Here is a 22378-nt window from a genome sequence, read left to right on the forward strand (position 1 = left end):
AAGATGTGCATTATCTGCAGTAGGACCTTGGGATGTCAATACAACAACAACAACAATAACAACAACAACATCAAGCTTTTATCCCACTATGTGGCATCAGTTACATGAATCCTTTTTCTCCATTGTCCTGTTAAGAGTCAAATTTTCCTTTAAATCTAATAAAAAAAGTCATTTCCAATTTTTTATAACAAAGTTTTTTTAATTCTACCTCTACCTTTCTTAACATAAGTCAAATCTAATACATCCACTCTCCTAGCCGGGTCATCGGAAGACTGACATTTTATGTGACCAAATCATCTAAGACGGCTCTCTTTAATCTTATCTGCCACTAGAGCTACTCCAACCGTTTCATTTATATGCTCATTTCACATTCAATCTCTAATAGTAAAGTCACTCATCCACCTAAGCAACCTCATCTATGCAACAATTAACTTGAATTCTACTAATAATATCCTCATATATTTCACTATCACTCTGGACAATAGACCCGAGATATCTAAAACGTGGACTCTTATTAATGACTTATACTCCATGTTACAATCCCCCCACTAAACCTATTACTTCTAAAATTACACTCCATGTATTCGGTTTTAGATCTACTCAAAAGAAAATCTTTAGACTCTAAGGTTGACCTCCATAATTCAAGTTTACCTTCAACTCCCTCTCTTGTCTTATCAACAAGAAGAATATCACCAGCAAAAAGCATACACCAAGGTACATTCTCTTGCAAATATCTAAAAGAACATCCATGTCTAGAGCAAAAAGATATGGGCTTAAAACTGATTCTTGATGCAATCCAACTAAAATAGGAAAATATTTGGTCAAACCACCTTGTGTTTGAACAAAAGTAACAGCTCCTGCATACATATCCTTGAAGACTTGAGTATAAGCATTATTAACCCCTTTCTTTTCTAAAACACTTCTCTTGGAACTTTATCATAAGCTTTCTCCAAAACAATAAATATCATATGTAGATCATTCTTATTCTCTCAATACTTCTCCATCAAACTTCTTAATAAATGTATAGCTTCCATAGTAGACCTACCCGGCATGAACCTAAATTGATTTTGAGAAATATTAGTACCACATCATAACATATGCTCAATAATTCTCTCCCATAATTTTAAATTATGATACATTAACTTAATTCCTTTATAATTCACAAACTCTTGGGCATCAACTTTATTCTTAAAGATAAGATCAATACACTCCACTTATCTGGCATTTTTTTAATTTTTAAAAAAATATTGAAAAGTTTTGTAAGCCAAGAAATTCCTTCATTTCCCACACCTCTATTGGAATATCATTGGGTCCAACAGCTTTTCCACACTTCATTTTCTTTAAAACCTCTCTAACTTCAATTTTACTAATATGCTAATAAAAACAAAAGAAATTATTTTCATTTTGGGTGCTAAGGTCATTGAAGTCGATCGTATTCTCATAATCTTTGTTGAATATCCACTTCTAATAAAAGTTTTTTTTTATTTTCATCCTTAACATTGTTGTTGTCAGATCTAAAGTGATGAATGAGAAAAGTGGAGGGTAGCGTTAGGTAGTCGACAGCCAGCATAAAACTTGTCGAATAATCATGACATGAATCCTTTGGGACTAATGGAATGTAGATCAATAGAAAAATGCAAATGATACTAGGTAGGAATTAATAAAAAATATCATGATAGAAGAAGATGATAACATATGCTAGGCTATATAGCCCTTGACTACCAGAAGCCAGGAGATGCACCTGCAAAGTTCTTGTTATCCCTCAACAGAGACGCCTCATTTAGGGATCCATTTGCTTGAGATTTAATGCATTGGGAGGATCATGGCATGTGAAAAGTAGCGTAAAAATAGAAGTGTGGCAAGGAAGCATTTGCGGTTTATCGTTAGGTAGGACATTAACAAGTCTTGTCGAGCAGGGAGATCAGAAAATTGATCAAAAGGCAAAACCAAGATATAGATAGATTAATAGGTTCTCATACAAAGTTATAAGGGCGAGAATTGCAAATGATTACACCTTTGCTGAATTGTTGTCATAGAGCATCCATATATTTGCCAATATAATGGCTAGAGAGGGGATTGATTAAGAAGAATATCCTCAATATTGAGGAAATAGTATAATACTAAATAACAAAAATTCATATTTTAAATAAGTTAGCAAATGCAAAATTTAGGTATGATAGAATTTCTAATGCATTATTTGGTCAAATTTCTAGACAATTTTAGATACTCTATATAAAATATAATTACTGAATAACCCAAATTCTTAAACTACATAAAATATATACCTGGTTCTGCTCAAAATAGTTTGGCAAAACATTGTGCTCTCCAAGCAAAACTTCACCTCCTTTGGGCTTCTCATGTCCCATCATTAGTTTGAGTAAGGTACTCTTTCCACATCCATTTGGACCAATAATTGCTATTTTTTCACCTCTCTCAACTATAAGATTTGCCTTTTTAAACAGCATCTGTTAGAAGAACAGGAGAAGGCACCAAGTCAAGTTAACAAAATTATGTGTAGGAATGTTTAGTAATCCATTAAGACAAATCATGAAAAACATGAGTATTCTTTGACAAATATTACAGGTGAACAAATAACCAAAAAAAATGCACCAGTAAATGAGTTAACCTCATCTCCAAAGCCAAAATCAAGATTTGTTATCGTCAAGACTGTCCTTCCACTCCTCCCCCTCTCAGGAAATCTAATTTTTAATTGTTTCCTCTGAAAAGGTTTCTCAATTAGCCCATCATCTTGAAGTTTCACCAACTTCTGTTAACATATGAAATCAAGGAAAACGTTAAGAACCACAGAGATATAATTTTGATGACAAGCAAAAGAACTAAAGTAACAAGATGCAAAGCATAACAAGGCATATCAATTAAAATATTTTCAGATGAGCTAGGAGCAAAGACAATGCAGTTTGCATTTTTAACCGAAGCAGTATTCAACCTCCATTATCTTCACTAACAACATCAAGGAATTATTGATTAATGCGCAAGAGAAAGGAAAAACTAGTGCATATAGCAATTTTTTGTTACATTCACTTGAATAACAATTTGAAGCGTCAAAGCAACTATGAAACTTCAACATGCAAACATGGGACTTTGAAAGTCATTAGAAGAGCAGGTTATAACATTATAGGATATGGAACACTTTACACAAGAAAAAACGAATAAACTTGCATAAACACATGGTATATAAACAAATAAAACCTATCTATGACTGCTCCAAGCAAAAGGTTTAAGACCTATGTCAGACAAAAAGTCATTCATCAAACGAATTGAAATTATAGTAAGCGGATGGAGTAAAAGAAAATCATAGATGTTCAAGTTAAAAGTAGTATTGGACTCTCCTACCTCCGTCCAAAAAGTCAAGTTTAACAGAAGCTTGATACGGCAGCTTATGGCATCAAGCGGACTTGAAGTCTAGACAATCCATGTACTGATTTTGTTTAAGTTTATTTCTTAATTTTCAGAAGTCATTTCGCCAATTACTTGGCTATCTAAACCATTTGACATATTTCGGGCCTCATAATATTTCAGTCAATGTCAATACATTTTTCAGCAAGTTTTCATTTCTTCCATATCTTTGATATCACCAATGTCCATCTATAAATGAGATTTTTAAGAAAAAAAATGTTTCTTTTAATTAAAAAAAAAATTCTTATCAACATGAAGATCCCACTTCTTTATCACGTCCGGAATTTTGATCCTACAACAAGACAATATTTTAGGACAACTAAGCTTTTTCTTCGAGTGAAAGTTTTCCGATCCACTCATATTTCCTTTTCCTAATCTTTCCTTTCAGTTATAAACATCTTTATTTTTCTTATAGTACATTCATAGTTGTTCTACATCTAATTTATATCAAAGTAAAATTTCAAGTTCTTCTACATGCAAAATTGCTACTTGAGATCAAGTTTCTTCAGGCAAATATTTGAAATTAGTCAATACACAATGTTTTCCCAAATTGGGCGAATTTTAAATACAATGACAATGATGTATGGAATTTCAAATACCTCAAAAAATTATTTTGCATTTATTTTTCTCCCAACCAAACATTAAAAATTTAAATGCCCTATATTTGGTTTACTCTACTAATACTTGCATACAAACAACCACTTATTAAGACCACTAAATAGCAACATTTTATAACTCATAAAAGCACAAAGCTTTGGAACCCGCAACCACTACTGACATTCAACCAAAGGAAGATTACAAAATATGGTTGCTTTAAATAACAAAAATACAATAATGCCACTTTTTAAAGCCTCGTGAACAAAAAAAAAATGAAAATAAGTTTTAGCTATTTGATAGATAAATTGAAACCTTTAGAAGATACAAGGAGCACCCCATTCCTTACATTGCATCAAAAATATGCTAATACATGAAAAAGAGGGACAACCCATCAAAAAGATGGGAAAATATTAAATCAATCAAGATACGTTTAAATACCAAAAATTAATTATAAAGCTAATATATGTGGCCATAAATGACTCAAAATCATCAATATTTATATATTAAAAAAGTGCTAATGCATCAAAAAGCATTCAAATGTACTCAAAAGTTCCTTACAATCCCAAACTAAAGCCAAGGCTTTCAACAAATCCTAGACAACCCAAAATTTAAAAAAAAAAAAAAAAATTTATGAGGTCCTAAGAATGGTGTTAAATTGCAAGATACCTCAATTTGAATGCTTATAGCATCAACCTAATTGATCAAACATATAGGCCAATGACCTATGTTTGATGTTACTGACACCTAATCAATTTTAGAGTCCTGCTAAACCATCTCAATATGTTTATTAAATAAAAAAACTACATGATAAGTTTGTGAGTCCCACCTTTATAGGTCACATAAAACGTCGGCTTTCCAATAATCCTATTAGGAGAGTAGATGCATTAGATTCAACCTTTGTTAAGAAAGGTAGAGATGAATCTAAAAATACTTAGTTAGAAAGTATTAAAAATGACATATATTTAAATGAGAATTTAACTCTTAATATGGCACAATGGAGAAAAATGACTAATATAGCCGACTCCACATAGTGGGATACATGCATTCAAAAAGTTAGGACAATAAATTCCAAAATTGTGAAAATCAGACCGAACAACGAATCGGAAGAAGGAGATATTCACGAATCGATGGTCGAACCGGATGATGTAATAAATACTAAAATTATTTAAATATAATATAAATTATGTAATAATTAAAATTTTAATAAAGAATACATAATTTATCATTATAAGCATAATAAATAGGTCTTAAACTTGAAATTTTTTAATAATATAATTGTATAAATATAAATATAAATTTTAATAAAAATAGTAATATAATATATAAATTTTATAATATATAAAAAAATATATATGTTTGTAACCTTGATAAATTATATGCATTTTCAACCCAAATTTGTATCCCAAGCAATTTGATAGTTTAAGCTCATGCAAAATTCTCATAGATTTTTAGTCCCACATCACAAGGGAATTTCAAGTTGTTCTCTTTATATAGTGTAAGGCACAAACCACAAACAAAAAATAAAGTTTCATGATGTGGCAAGCTAGTAGCTTTATATTCGGATTAAATTTATTTACATAAGCATATGATTTTAAAAATATATTTAAAATTAATTAAATAAAATTTAATCTTAAAATATATTTAAATAAAAATATTATTTATTGGATCGGCCGGTTCGACGGTTTACCGGTTGAACAAGCGATTCAAACCGATTCAATACAAATCTGTTTTTTCAATTTCTCCGAACCGGCAACTGAACCGGTTCACAGTCGAACCGGACGGTCCGATTCAATTTTAAAAATACTTATAAGTTCTAACCTTCTTGGCATCTCATAAATATAGTGTGTGAGCCTAAGACTTCAACTTTAATTGATCCCAAACATCATACACAAGTCAAAAATTAGGAGATAAACAACAGGCCATCTTTTTTTACAAAAAAAAAAAGTCTTCTAATAGATGTAAGCCTCAATCCAGCTAATTTGACTTGACAAAAAGACAATAAATTTGTTAAGTCAAAACTTGACCTTTTAATAATTATAAGTCACATTGCAACTAATCTAAGCCATCCAATGATGTAAAATCCAACCCTATTAAATTGGGTCAAAGCAAAACCAACAAACCTAGCAAATCAAAATTAATTTAAGCCTGCCAATAGAGGTATGCCCAAACCCACTCTAAATTAAATTTAGCACTTATGCTAACAAGTTCACCAACCAAAAAGAAAATCCATTAATTAAAACAACACGAATGAAAAATCTCAAGTGTATTAAACAGACTCCTTCAAGTCAAATTGAAACTGGTGAATAATTGATGGCATTGTCATATCTCTACTTTTGATCATGTCTAGCATCGCTAAACTCCAAGAGATCATGCTATGTGTCTTTAAACTAATCAGTGAAATTGGTACATCAAGCTCTATGACAATAAATGAGTTGACATCAATCTTGAAAGCACATCTTTGATAAAAAACATATTTTCACCCTAAGATGACGCATCCAACTGTTGTTAATCAATATCCTTGGATGTTACAACTCAAAGCCCTCTAAAGTTGGTAGCTAAGATCCACTAGTATACCAAGATGACAGAACCATAATATATTGATTGGGTCTTCCTTCATCACCCTAATCATTCTCCACTCAATTAAATTCACATATAAATTTCAAATCTAAGAAATTAAAAAAAGCCTAAACAACCTCCTTAATCAATATGGCTCTCCCATGAGTAAGAAGCGTAATTAGCTATGGGGCTAGAGTCCATAGAAAGTTTTAACCTGAGATCAAAATAAACCATAATCTAAATCATGAAAAACTACTCTCGAGTCCCCACCCATTTATGTGTCGGTGAGGCTCAAAAGGGGTTACTTTTATTAAGTAACCTGTTATAAGATCTTATGTAAACTAAATATAACCTACTTTCAATGACATTAAATACATAATTTCAATGCAATAAATGGGCTATGCTTTGTTTGTAAATGTAAGAACCCGAGTAGAATCTTTCTGGACATTTATGCCGTATTTTTTAAAGGGAAACAAGGTGATTAACTACCAAATTGTTCAAAATAAACACATTTCTAAGATGCTTGGCACCGTATAATGTCCCACTTAGTCCAAACAATCATCGCGTTTAATATGCTACAATGAATAATGAGAGTTTTTTTAATCATACCTTCTCTTCACTGGAAGCACGTCCAGAATTAGCTCCACTTCCCAATCTACCAATTAAATCCTTCGTGTGTTCAATCTCCTTCTGTTGTTTTTCCCAAGATGCATATTGTGTTTCTATCCATGTTGCTTTTGATATCAAGTACTCAGAATAGTTCCCTACAAAAGTCCTGGATATTCCCATATCCGTTTCCACAATCTTTGTGCATAGTAGATCAAGGAAAGCTCTGTCATGAGATATGATAACCATAGGAATCTCTTGCTTATTTAGATAACCTTCCAACCATTCGATGGTGTCAAGATCAAGGTGATTAGTTGGCTCATCAAGAAGTAGAAGATCAGGTTCCTACAATATTGTAGTATAAATGACTATAAATAACACGAAATAAAAGAAACAGAAAGTAAAGAAGTGGACGCTTGTAAGAAATAAAATGCTATTAAGGTTTGAGCCCAAAAAAAAAAACTTACCCTACTGTAAAAACAAGTTATGATTCACAATGCTTAAATCATTACCAAGAACAATTTTTTATCATTGGATCATTTTCAATAACAAAACAGAAGCAGTGACATCTAGATATCTCATGTAGTAGCTCCAATAGAAATCAGCAAAAGTGTAAACAGCATATCAGCACATCACAGCAACAAGAATGCTAGAGAACTAAGTTGAGCTCAATACTAATAGATGGATAAACAACATCACAAAATCTTAAGCAAAAAGCTAAGATCCACCTCCTTTATATTAGTTTTGTTGCAAGAGTATTCTTCACTCTCATGCGAATCTTAACAATTTACCTCTCGTCCCTCTTGTATGAGATTTTTTCATATCAATAATCCCTTCCTCTTCAATGTAGGCTTTTTAATACCATCAAATGTCATGTGACTCGAGCACCAAGAGCCCATAAGACTCATCCACTCTTCACTTTTGCTCAAACATGATAGAATATGCCCAAATCTACGAGGGTCATAACAAACATACTTAATAATAGTCAAATCATCAACTTGGGATACTCCACCAACTAAGAGGGTGGAATATGGAGGACCAAAGTAGATGCAAATACACAAGTTGAGGACATCCATCAACACAAAACCTTAAGCTAGGGGCCACAAATTATGCATTAGGAACTCAATTTATCAGCCGAAATCACTGAAACAAAATCAACCAGATCATGTCGTGGTACATGTGAATCAGGTTAAAATTTCTTATTATACTTAATAGGTATACTCTAAAGATTAACAAAATCAAGATTTACTAAATGCATTTAGTATCTTTCACAATTTCATAGAACTCTTTATTTAATTATATTTTCTCCCAGCCTAAAATTTTAGTTTCTGCATTGTTTCAGATCACCAGTTATGAACAGTATTTGTGCAATAGACAACGTATATCCTCAAAGAAAAAGGCTGAGGATTGATGTTAGATTTATAACCAATCATAATACTGTCCTAAATTCCACAAAATGAATACAAAATCCATGTAGTTAATGCTACGGAGTTCATCACAAAACGGCAAACCATTACCATACATGGTTGTGAAAAAACAGTAGGCAATTAACTAGAAAACCAACTATAAGTAGCATTATAACTTGACTCAATTCTAGCGTTCTGCTACTATCACCAGCTATGGGGTCTGCTTTGTTGTTTATTTAGGCTTTGTTTGGGACATCATCCCTAATGACATACCAAAATTTATTCCATTTGTAATATGTGATAAAAGGTTGGCTGATCGAAAAGTAAGATAAAATCTGTTAAATGAATTTTAGGAAATCTGAATTAGATGGTCAAGAAAATAATTATTAGAAAAAAATTGATGTACATGTTTGCAAGAACCTAAAAGGAAAGGGTAAAAAATCTAAGGCTTAGAATCCTTTAGATAAGTCTAAGTACATGTAAGAAAGCTAAATTATTGAAGTGACGGTACTAATGATAAGGAGATTGCTATTAAGTTAATCTTTGTTGAGGATATAATAAATAAGGTTAGCAATTAGCTCTAGTTGAATCAAGAATTTTTCAAAATTTAGTTTTGAAAAGAGATGCATTAATTACTACCACATGAATTGGCATTGACTTAAATGGACATAAGGGTTATGGTAGGATGAGTTGTACGGGAATATAAAATAACCATGGAATAAGAGCAGAAATTTGATGAAAGAAAATATATTTTATTTTACAATAGTAAATAATCTTATAAAATTAATTAAATAATTTATGAGTGAGAAGAGACCTTGATCACTTCAAAGTGGAACAACAAAATTGCAAATAAACTTTTAATAATTTAGAATTAAAAAACACTTTTTACTCACATTAAAGAGATTCAACGAAAAGTTTGACCACAAAATATAAACAATGGTCATGATTATATATTATAGAATAGAAATATATAAAAAGAAATAAGTTTCATGTGATTTGTTTGTAAGTCTTATAACATGGAAAGTTAATTTCAAAAGTGATAAGAGGAAAAAATAGGCGGGTAATTTTTAAAAAGGAGTATCTTAATTATCACAATTAATAAAAGGAGCAGGTTTATTTAAAAATTTAAGAATGAGCTAATTCGCCAATTATTTTGACGTATTGTAAACAGAGAGAGAAATGGAAGTTTAGGTGGAGAGGGAGAGAGAAATATGGAGTTGTGGAGAGAGATAATAGAGAGAAAAATGTCAGAAAAAGAAAGAAAAAAGTTGAGAGAGAATAATGCTTTATGCTGCTTCCTATCTCCTCTACAAATTTTATATATTATTTTTAATTAATAAATAATAATTTATATGTTAATCATTTTTTACTAAAATTTTTCTAATTAAACATATAAAAATCTTAATTTAATTTAATTATATTATAATTTTAAGTTATAAATTTTAATTAAATTAAGTTATAAGTCATTAATTTATAAATTTATTTAAATTTAATAACTTTATTTATAACTTAGTTTAATTTAATTACATCATAACTTTAATAATTTTATTTAAATGTATAACTTAATTTAATGTAATTACATTATATTTTAAATTTAATTTAATTATGTTAAAATTTATAACTTAATTAAATTTAATAACTTTATTTAAATTTAAAACTTAATTAAATTTAATCACGTTCTAATTTTAGTAAAATTTTAGTAAAAAAATGATTTTTACATGTTTAATCAGAAAAATTTTAGTAAAAAAATGATTAACATATAAATCATTATTTATTAATTAAAAATAATATATAAAATTTGTAGAGAAAAGAGGCAGCAGCATAAAACATTATTCTCTCTCAACTTTTTTTCTTTTTTCCCTTTCTCTTTCTGACTTTTTCTCTCTCTATTGTCTCTTTCCACAACTCCATATTCCTCTCTCTCTCTCAACCTGAACTTTCATTTCTCTCTCTGTCTACAATACGCCAAAATAGTTGACGAATTAGCTTATTCTTAAATTTTTAAATAAACCTGCTCTTTTTGCTAATTGTGATAATTAAGATACTCCTTTTTAAAATTACCCCAAAATAGGCATTTCTAAATTAAACAGATTGGTTGTGCCATAAAATGCCTAGTTAACTTAAGAAGAATGTCACAAAAGTTCTTTGAGACGTAAAAAAAAGATTAAATATAAGAGAATTTGAAGTGGCGCAAGAATGTACAAAAAAATTAAGATAATGAAACATGATTTAGATAATAAAATAAGAAAAAATTTACTGTGACATATAATAAGTGTTGAAGGATCATGGGGCCTTGTATATATATATATGTGCAGATATATATACATGAATTTCAACATGTAAAATAATTGTCAAGGCATGTACATATCCGACACATACCATACGGCTTTTTAAGAGTCCTTGCTTCATATATATATTAATAAAAAAATTTAAATGCCAGATAAGAAGCATAAGTAAAGTTGTGAAATCTTAAACAACAATGCATGAAAGTAAAGCATTAGCTTTAACCACAATTTCTATCAAAATTGGTAGATCTAATTGTTATATTTGAGCAAATTGATTAACAAATCTTTTCAATAAAATATAAAAAACAAAAAAGAAATCAAATGATTCGATGTAAAATATTTTATTCAAGAACAAAGAAAATTTATATGATTGGTGTTTATAGTTGAATCAAATTTAGGAGTCATATCATGTTTTATAACTTATAAGAGATGGTAGCAAAACATAGGATTCAATAAATCATATAATCATTGGAGAATCACCTAGTTATACATGTATATAAAAATTAAGAAAGATGGATTAAGAAATGATTGTAGTAGAGGCTGCGTCGAGTCAACCCAGCAACGTATACGGGCCGAGTTCGGGTTAGGAATTATGACCAATTTAGAAAAATATAGAAAGAGTAAAACAAGGATATTACTATAAATTCTAACCATAGCGACAAGCAAAAAAAAAATCACAATAAATGAGTATGTAGGCATTAAAGAGAAAATACATGTCTCAAAAATATAGTAAATCTATTGGCAATATATTTGATAGAGCAATGATTAGCACTACAATTAGTTGTTGAGTTACCAAAGAAATTTTACCACATTCACCCCACATCAAAGATAAATACTTAGTCTCTACTCAACATTCAAAATTTGGTACCTTAGGGTAAGTTATTTGCAAATGATGTTGTATTAATACCTTAGGCTTTAGTATATGATGTGTGATTGAGCAAGTAAGTGCATAACATTGCTTTTAAGTGAGAAAACACTCGGCGCTTAGGAATTGTGAACAAATGTGTAATTTCACATGATGTAAAATTGGCAATTATCTAACAATATTTCATATCAATAAATAACTTGAATTTATTATAGAAAAATGATTGGAATAAATCAAGGTATAAGTTTTAGAGTTGAATTCAAGGGCCCATACAACAACAACAACATCAAGCATTTATCCCACTATGTGGGGTCGGCTACATGAATCATTTTTCTCCATTGTGTCCTATTAAAAGTCAAATTCTCGTTTAAATCTAATAAAGAAAGGTCATTCCTAATATTTTGTAACCAAGTCTTTTTAGGTCTACCCCTACCTTTCTTAACATAAGTCAAATATAATACCTCTACTCTCCTAACCGGGTCATCAAAGGCCCATGTGAGGTAAATTTTAGAAAACTATAATTAAAACAATTGTGTATATGGATATGAGTATTGGCCCATTAGGCATCAAAATATCATTAATAATTAAATTGAGTGTGATAGAAGTGAGAATATTAAGATGAATGTGTGTAAAACAATAGAGAATAATAAGAGTTGAGAAATAACTATATTAATATAAAATAGAAGCATCACTATTACCGATAAAATTAGTACATATATATTAAATTATTTGAGCACATACAATAGGGGCAAAATATGCATAAATAGGATGGGTTTGAATAATTAATACGAAAGAAATAATAATAAAATGACTAGCCAAATATAACATGATTAGAAGATATGGAGAAATACTTGCACAGATAGAGGTAACACCATATCTAGCATTCAATAGACATTAATAAATAATTACAATTCATAATGACAAACCAACTACTTTGGATAAGGATGACGGTGATGAAATGAAAAAAAAAAAAAAACATGATTAAAAAAAATACCAATAAACTTAGCAATGCCATAATCCATTCTGATATTATCATATTACATGTGATGAAAGCCAGAAAATTTTCATTTTTTAACTACAAATAATCCATAAAAGTCAAATAAAATAGCCTGTCTAGGAAAACTATTTTGCTTGCATGTATGTGGGTTCAAGAGGTTTACATACTCATATTTTGGTGTAACTGGGAGATAGAGGAGGATCACATTGCTTAGGTTCAAAAGATAAAACTAAATTCAACTTCCAACAAAAACTACAGTAAATATGAAGAAGAAAAGCCAACCCTGAATAGAAGGGATAAGGCTGATGATGATGATTGTTAATATATAAATTAAGTTGATCGCTGATATATATTACTAGACACTGCTAAGAACAGTGGCAAAGGCAGGAATTTTTCTTCAATGTAGTACAAAATATATAAATTATGTTGAGTCGAATGTTCATAAACACACTATTAAGAATCAACTAATTAGTTCATGGCATAATCCACACTCTATACTCTCGCCATAACACACTGGGCGGATAACAAGCACGCTAAACGAAATTTGCATACATATGAGAATGTTAGTGATGTGAAACAAACATGAGTTACTTAAGAAATTAAAGAGAGCGAATTAACAAAGTGTTCCCACAATAAAGTTATTACTTATAACAAGGATTGATCATTGGAGTTCTTAGTTTTTAACTTGCTTAGGCAAAGAAGAGTGAAGTCGATTAACCAAACAATTCAAGAAAACGCAAATAGCAATTGAAAAACTACGACGATACACAAGAATCCATGATTTAATAATGAAAAATTTCACCTTTGGAGCCCATACGCTCAAATAGTCTAGGCTTTAGCGGAAGAAGAGTCTCCACATTAGAATCGATGTCACTCCGAGGAAGAAGGAACCTAGGATCGTCGTTCTTGGATAGGTGGCCGGAGTGGTGGTGGATGATTGTCGTCCAATGATGATCCAACGTCCCTTTAACCTTTGTTCGTCGATCACGTCAACTAAGGTGTAATGGATACGATCGATGTGTTCTTCAATGGTGTCGTCGAAATCAAAGCTCACGTCAAAGAACGGTGATTGGAGGATGTCGACTTGATCTCGATCGTCATGCACAAATCCAAAGTTCCATTCGGGTTCCGCCATGCATTCTTGTCGGGAGTTGATGGAGCATCCGAGAAGAAGAGGGGAGGTGGAGAAGGAGCTCGGTGGGGTGAGAAGGAGGGAATCAGCTACGAAGGAGGATTCTTTGGTAAGCAAGAAATCTGAAATTCTTTCCGATTTTAGCTAGATGGAGAAGGGATTTAATTTGAAAATCAAACTAAACCAAGGAGGGAATAGGGCGGTAATGAGAGAGGGAGTTGGGGCTGAATTTGTGGGAAATTGGGAGTAATTATGGAGAGAGAAAGGAGCCCATGAAGGGGCCGGCCAAAATAGAGGAGGGAAAAAGAATTTAATAAGGTGGAGTCCACGTGTTTAAATGACAGATTTTGTTTAAAATCTGTAATAATTCAGATTTTAAACATAAGGAAAGTTTCCTTACTTGAATGTGAATAATAGGCAATGTTTTGAATTTCAAATTGGCTTTGAAATTCAATTATGACACTTGCCTAAATTCTAGGATTCAATTTAGGAAAGTAATCAAAGTCTCGTGAGAGCTTTGAATTTCAAATTAAAAACTCCAAGAGGGGCCGGCGGGTGGAGAGGTGGGGAAGGAAAATTGGGGAAGAGGGGGCGGCGGCTTGGACAAACTTTCAGGTGGTGGTGGCCGGCGGCCTGGACAGCCCAAGGTGGGCGGCGGCAAGGGGCTTGGGGAAGAGGAAGGCGGCGGCCAAAGAATTGGGGAGAAAACTTGGATGAATTCAAAGGGGATTCAAACCTCATGCATCTCCTCCCATGGAACTCACAAAGAGATCCACAATGTGTCGTCTCCGCAACGATGAATTGATCAAGAGAATTAAAGAAAAGAGAATGATAAGGAAAACCCAGAACTCGCAAAGGGATCTAGTTTCTCCTACGAACTCACTAAGAGATCGATGAGGTTTGCACTCACAAAGAGAACATAAAATGTAATTTTTCATTCATCAAAAACTTACTCTTACATAAGAAAATGGCCATATATATAGGCCTCAAAACGACCAAGAAAACAAAAGACTAAAATGCCCCTGGGCTACAATAGCGACCAAATACCCATAAGGGCAAAAGTGGAAAAACATAAAATAAAATAAACTACTACATAAAATGACTAAAAATACAACTCATGATCGTGGCCGTCGATCTCCGGCATCTCCTGATGGTACATGTGTCGAAATCGCTGACGATGTCCTCATCATTCTCCCCAGGTGGGAGAAAACTCGACCCCGTCTAGTAGATATCTATGGAGCCCTCGTACAACTCTAGGAGATCTGGGTCTAGGCTCTGTAGCTAGTCCCTGTCAATCCAAGCATCCTCTATCTCTGGTGTCCCTTTCCAATGAACTAGGTATCTTTGGCGCCCACCTTCCTTTGTGGAAATGAACTCATCATCTACTATTGCTTCGATCTTCTCCGCTATGGGTGAGTAAGGTAAATTGGGGAGTGGAGCTAGGTTGGGGATCTCACTAGGTGGGGTCACACAAGGCTGATTTAAGGAGTGGAATTTGGGGTTAAAACTCAGGTCCTTCAAAGACTACTAGGTCTTCTATATTAAATGTAGGATTCATGTTAAAGCCTCAAGGGAGGTCCAATACGTAGACATTACTATTAACCTTTGAGGTTATCTTAAATGGTTCGGTGCTTCAAGCATGCAGCTTCTTTACGGCGCATGGAGAAAAATGCTCCAAGCAGACCCGTACCATCACAAAGTCTCCAACTTTGAATTCTTTGAACCTTCTTTTGTTATCAGCAATAATTTTATAATTGATGTTACTTTGTTCAAGTTTCTTTTTAATTTCGGTGAGTAACTCTTGAATGTGAAATGCAGATGCATATGCAAGAGATCGGGGTGTGCATGATGAATGACAAGACTCATGAGCTCACACAAAAGTTTAAGCATCGATAAATTAGGAAGACAACAGACTACAACACACAACATCCTAACTCCTACGAACACGGCTGGAATAAAGGTGGACGAATCACGAAAAGAGGGGGTCTAAAGTGTTCAGTATAAGGGAACTGGTGTAGGGGAGAAATGAAAACATTCTTAGCTACCAGGGCACTTCTGTAGGTAGTTTCGATTAGGGTTGTCAGCGTCTTCCTAGTGGTAGTAGTGTAATCGAACAAATTTATCCAACTAGGATAGAGATGGTCCTTATCATGGTAGGACGAGGCTAAAACGGGCAAAATGAATGAATTAGGAATAAAATAAGATTAAGGATTCTGGCTCACATCCATAAGGGGATAGCCCAAAGATTCGTTAGAAGGTATGGGACTCACGCTCTGTCGAATATTAAAGTTGGTACAAGGAACGGTTACGTAAGTCAAATTAGGAATGACACACTCTGCCAAATATAAATCTAACTGAGCAGGTCTAAAATTAGACTCTAATGAAACAAGAGGAGGCACATTGTTTAAATCAGGCTCAAAAACATTCAGACTCAAAGTATTGTCTTCCGAAATAGACTCAGGTTTGGTTGTAACCCTAAGATCAATGGGTTCTGTTTCACTTGAATCAGGTGATACATTCGAATGACTTACTTCCAACTCGAGATTATCTAAGTCGCAATCAAAATTATCCAAACATGAATCAGAATTACTCATAATTATTTCTGTGGGAGGTATGATTAAGTCAGGAACTTTCGAATTTAATTTTATGGTGTTCACAATCATATTAACTCCTTTAGAGATATCGTTAACATCATCCAGGCATACCTTATCCAAAGAGTTATCATTGATGAGATTAGACTCCCGATGAGCTAAGGTATCAAGGTTATAAGGTTCTAGACCTCCTAAATCAGGGTTTAAGTCAGGCAGGGAGTCTAATTCAATCACTTCAGTTTCATTCTCAAAGAAGTCCTCATTACCCTTAATATCATTAGCATCCACGAAATGGATGCACTCAGTTTTAGGTTCAAAGGGCTATTTCTTGTTAATGCATTTCTCTATCAAAATTACACTTGCAGGGTATGGACTGGGGAGGCTAAAGGTTGACTGAGATGGCTGGAAGTTAGTCCAAGTTGGGAGTCATATGGGCTCGATCCAAGACCCACTAAAGGGTCGGCCATCAAGACTAAGTGAAGACCTACAATGTGGGACAGCAACCCTGTCGTTACTAAAGGATGGGTGGTCTCGACCACAATAATGTCCACGGTTTGTCCCAGCAGAAGAGGTAGGGTGGGGCTCTAGATGGCAGTCACTGGTAGAGGGTCGGTATTTTAAATTAAGATCTCTCCTCATGTCTTTCCAAGTATGATACTCACCGTGAGACTCTTTATGATCTTTCAATCTTACCCAAAATTGAAGAGCCCGACCTTTTAGGTGAGACTTAGCGATGCTAACCTGGTGGGATTCAGGAATATGACATGATTCAAAATAGTCCTCTAGTTGTCTAGCCCATTCCCTAAAGTAGTAAGGGTACGAAGAACCATCAAAGGTAGGCAGGCGGTAAGGTGACTCAAAGGGAGGTCGTTGTGGCTTAAACTCAGGTATAGATTGATAAGCAGAGTAGAGCACATAATTCGAGTGGGGATAGTCAACAGGTTTCTCCGTCATAATTCTAGTCATAGTGCCCACTAGGTTAACGATGTCATCTAACCTCTTTTGGAGGATTATCGGGTCTATTGAAAAGTGTTAAGTGATGCTTAATGAAGAATGGGTGTAAGGGACAGCACTCTACAAGGAGAAAACACCATTACGATTTGTTGTATGGTGCAGGAAGAATACAGGACAGCCAGCTACAAAAATGATTTAAGTGATCTAGGCATTTGGAATGGTTGCTAAGGCTTGGACAGAACCTAAATCAGAGGTTAGACCCACTGAAAGGCCACCAAACAGTGCAGAATTTTGTGTGGACAGCAAACTACAGTTAGTTGGGGAAGCTGCCTAAGTGTTTAGGATGATTTCTAGAGCGTGGACAGCACTTAAACACTAAGTTAAACTCTTCTAAATGTCACTACACGGTGCAGATTTTTGTTGGACAGCAAACCAAAAACCAGGGAAATAAAATGTAGGTGATGTTTATGCATGCAAACAAACATTTGGTTGGTTAGGTAAACTTTTAAGATGTTCTCTAGGTGCAAGGACAGCACAAAGACAAAAGAAAATACACTCCAAACGTTGATTATGAGTGCAGAATTGATCAGGACAGCAAACACTCAATAGTGGAAAATAAATATGACGATAGAGTTGTGCAAGCAATCAAGTCTAGAAGTGGCTAGGTTGAGGACAACACTTTGATTTGCAAATTGACACCTTTAACTTCCTAAAGTGTGCAGAAATTTACTGGTCAGCAAAGTAATCAATGATTTAAAATGTTATAAACGGTGATATGCATGCAATGACGACTAATAATGATTACGTAGCTCCCTAGGATGATTTCTAACATGTGTAGTCTATGCTAGCCTAGCTCTGATACCAAAATGATGTGAAACAAACAGAAGTTACTTAAGAAATTAAAGAGAGCGAATTAACAAAGTGTTCCCACAATAAAGTTATTACTTAAAACAAGGATTGATCCTTGGAGTTCTTAGTTTTTAACTTGCTTAGGCAAAGAAGAGCGAAGTCGATTAACCAAACAATTCAAGAAAACGCAAAGAGCAATTGTAAAACTACGACGATACACAATAATCCATGATTTAATAATGAAAACTTTCACCTTTGGAGCCCATACGCTCAAATAGTCTAGGCTTTAGCGGAAGAGGAGTCTCCACATTAGAATCGATGTCACTCAGAGGAAGAAGGAACCTAGGATCGTCGTTCTTGGATAGGTGGCCGGAGTGGTGGAGGATGATTGTCGTCCAATGATGATCCAACGTCCCTTTAACCTTTATTCGTCGATCACGTCAACTAAGGTGTAATGGATACGATCGATGTATTCTTCAATGGTGTCATCGAAATCAAAGCCCACGTCAAAGAACGGTGATTGGAGGATGACGACTTAATCTCGATCGTCATGCACAAATCCAAAGTTCCATTTGGGTTCCGCCATGCATTCTTGTCGGGAGTTGATGGAGCATCCAAGAAGAAGAGGGGAGGTGGAGAAGGAGCTCGGTGGGGTGAGGAGGGAATCGGCTATGAAGGAGGATTCTTTGGTAAGTAAGAAATCTGAAATTCTTTCCGATTTTAGCTAGATGGAGAAGGGATTTAATTTGAAAATCAAACTAAACCAAGGAGGGAATAGGGGCAGTAATGAGAGAGGGAGTTGGGACTGAATTTGTGGGAAATTGGGAGTAATTATGGAGAGAGAAAGGAGCCCATGAAGGGGCCGGCCAAAATAGAGGAGGGGAAAAGAATTTAATAAGGTGGGGTCCACGTGTTTAAATGACAGGTTTTGTTTAAAATCTGTAATAATTCAGATTTTAAACATAAGGAAAGTTTCCTTACTTGAATGTGAATAATATGCAACGTTTTGAATTTCAAATTTGCTTTGAAATTCAATTATGACACTTGCCTAAATTCTAGGATTCAATTTAGGAAAGTAATCAAAGTCTCATGAGAGCTTTGAATTTCAAATTAAAAACTCCAAGAGGGGCCGGCGGGTAGAGAGGTGGGGAAGGAAAATTGGGGAAGAGGGGGTGGCGGTTAGGACGAACTTTCATGTGGTGGTGGCCGACGGCCTGGGCGGCCCAAGGTGGGCGGCGGCAAGGGGCTTGGGGAAGAGGAAGGCGACGGCCAGAGAATTGGGGAGAAAACTTGGATGAATTCAAAGGGGATTCAAACCTCATGCATCTCCTCCCATGGAACTCACAAAGAGATCCACAATGCGTCGTCTCCGCAACGATGAATTGATCAAGAGAATTAAGGAAAAGAGAAGGATAAGGAAAACCTAGAACTCACAAAGAGATCTAGTTTCTCCTACGAACTCACTAAGAGATCGAGGAGGTTTGCACTCACAAAGAGAACATGAAATGTAATTTTTCATTCATCAAAAACTAACTCTTACATAAGAAAATGGTCATATATATAGGCCTCAAAATGACCAAGAAAACAAAAGACTAAAATGCCCTTGGGGCTACAATAGCGACCAAATACTCATAAAGGCAAAAGCGGAAAAATATAAAATAAAATAAACTACTGCATAAAATGACTAAAAATACAACTCATGATCGTGGCTGTCGATCTCTGGCATCTCCTGATGATACATATGTCGAAATCGCCGACGATGTCCTCATCAGTTAGATCTAAGCAGTAAGCTAATTTGATTCCTATCATGTGAGACTAGTTCAATTATCAAGCTTCTACATATGTATTACTTAGTTTAATCAGGGTTCTGATGCAGAGCATCTTAACTAAATTGCTCCTTAGGCATATTTTAATTAGTTTGTTATGTGCTTTTTACAAGTGCCTTCTAGAGTACTCTATTTAGCTTATATAAGCAAGTTTTGTAGTAGGGAAAACCCATTGAATGATATTATCCCCTTTTAAAAGCTTTGAAAGCTTCTCCTTCTTCTTCCCTGGATTGGGAAAACCCAAATCCTTCTTGCAGGTCGCATCTTTCGACGATCCACTACATCAGGTTCTAGAATACAAGTCTGGTGCAAAGACAATAAAAATAATGGTAACTATCTAGAGTTCTAGACCACAACTCAAAAGCAGTAATTTCATTCGTAACATGCCTGAAGTAGAATCTTTCCGAGGGACATCCTCATCTGCCACCCACCGCTGAACGAAGCAACCAACCGATCAGAATCATCTGGAGCAAATCCAAGCGCAGGCATTATCTTACTAATCTTCACATTCACCATGTCAAGGTTAATATCCTGTGCTCTTCTCTGAAGCAAGTCCAACTCATCCAGTAGTCTCCCCATCAAGTCCAGATCCTCCACCGATCTCTCCAGCGCCTTTTGAACCTTCTCCAGCCTCTCAGATATCTCCATCTCCTCCTTAAACGCGCTCAAGAACTCCTCTTTCACTGTCCTGTTTAGGCAGACCTCAAATTCCTGGCTCAAAAAAGAAATCTTCATGTTTTCCTTGGCCTTCACCAAATTCCCTGCATCCGGCTCGTCCAAACCCGCGATTATCCTTAGTTGAGTCGTCTTGCCGGCGCCATTAACGCCAACCAACCCAACTTTTTCCCCTTTCTTCACCTCCCAGCTCACGTCCTTGAGCACGGTGACGCCTTTGAAGCTCTTACTGATGTTTTCTAATTTAATCCCTGATGATACGCTCGACGCCCCGCTGCTCGACTTCTTCGCCAATTTCTTCGACCCTTTGTTGGTTGAACTCTCCGATAAGAGGAACTCAATGTCCTCCGCTACAGCGTCAGTCTCCGTCTCCGCGGTTTCGACGGCCACTGCCGGAGTCCTAGGACAAAAGCTAACATCTATTCCACTAAAGCCAGCCATTTTCAGTGAGGCGAGATGCAAGTGCCTGGGCTTTACCGGAAGCGCAGAGCATGAGCGGAATCGAGTTTGAACCTTTGCCATCCCTTCGCGTGCATGAGAAGAGCTGGAGACGAAGCTCGATCGGAGATGGATGCTCCGAAGTCCGGCGGCGATGTCCATCTCCGACGAGGCAGAAAGGAATCAGCTCTCAAAGATTTCGCAACTTAGCAATGAAACCTCGCGACTGTTGGGTGATTACAGCCAAAGAATTAGGAGTTTCTTTCGTGGGGGAAGGAGGACAGTGGTGAGGCGGAGAAAATTCTTTAGAAAATCTGTAGATTATTTTTTTTCTGGATTAAATGTTTATATTTATCTTAAAATAAATAGTAATTATTTTGAAATTCATCTTATAAATTTTTAATCAGAATAATTATAGGAGATTTTTTTCCGAGAAATAAATTCGAATCGCGTGTTTATAACTTATCATTAATATTCGATATATATATTTATATATATGACTATGACAATGTAAACATATACCATGTGATTATAGAATTAATAGTTACTTTGTTATTGATAAAAAATTAAAAATTTATTGTTAAACTTATCACATTTAGATTAAATAGATAATTTTAATTTTATATATCTCATAATATATTATATTAAAAAAATGTCCATTATTTTATTTATTAAAGAAATATGCCCAAAATTTTGTTTTATATAAAATTAACCCTTTTTGATACATGTGAAGTGCTTAACTGCTTATTGAAGTATGTTGCAAGCAAATTAGTTCAAATTACTTCCAATTTGAGTTTTAAATCTTGCCTTAATTCAAATGTAATTCAAATAAATTCGAATCAAATTCAAACTAGGTTTACAAACCTCACTAGGTAGGAATTGTAGCGGTGATAGAATTTTGCGATGAAATTCTTTGGGGCTCACAATGGGAGCAAATGAGATCGATGGTGTTAGGGCTCAAGGATGGGAACAATGAAATTGTATATATAGTTTAGGCACGATGTTCTATAGTTCTATGAACGCATGTCCATTCCCCCTATTGAATCCATGATTATTTATGAATCACACAAACTATACTAAGAACATTAAAGGGTTGTTTAGTTGGCTGAAAAGAAGTGCAGTGTAAAAGAAATATGTGTTATATTGCATTATATTTGAAATACTTTGGAGCTGTTTGGATGAGT

At 34.3% G+C, this 22378-nt stretch overlaps 1 protein-coding gene across 1 annotated transcript in view; it reads right to left on the reverse strand.

Moving 5' to 3' along the window:
• Nucleotides 1–21508, reverse strand: part of LOC110111327 (ABC transporter F family member 5) — a 36068-nt gene extending 14560 nt beyond the window's left edge. Inside the window, exons 1-4 of the mRNA XM_020843141.2 lie at nucleotides 20469–21508; nucleotides 7180–7521; nucleotides 2627–2767; nucleotides 2286–2465 (exon numbers count right to left, since the gene is read on the reverse strand). Coding sequence (XP_020698800.1) covers nucleotides 2286–2465; nucleotides 2627–2767; nucleotides 7180–7521; nucleotides 20469–21356 — 1551 coding nt within the window. The 5' untranslated portion in view covers nucleotides 21357–21508. The remainder of the gene's footprint in view (nucleotides 1–2285; nucleotides 2466–2626; nucleotides 2768–7179; nucleotides 7522–20468) is intronic.
• Between the last annotated feature and the right edge of the window lie 870 nt (nucleotides 21509–22378).

Source organism: Dendrobium catenatum, unplaced genomic scaffold, assembly GCF_001605985.2.
Source record: "Dendrobium catenatum unplaced genomic scaffold, ASM160598v2 fragScaff_scaffold_133, whole genome shotgun sequence".
Lineage (NCBI taxonomy): Eukaryota > Viridiplantae > Streptophyta > Magnoliopsida > Asparagales > Orchidaceae > Dendrobium > Dendrobium catenatum.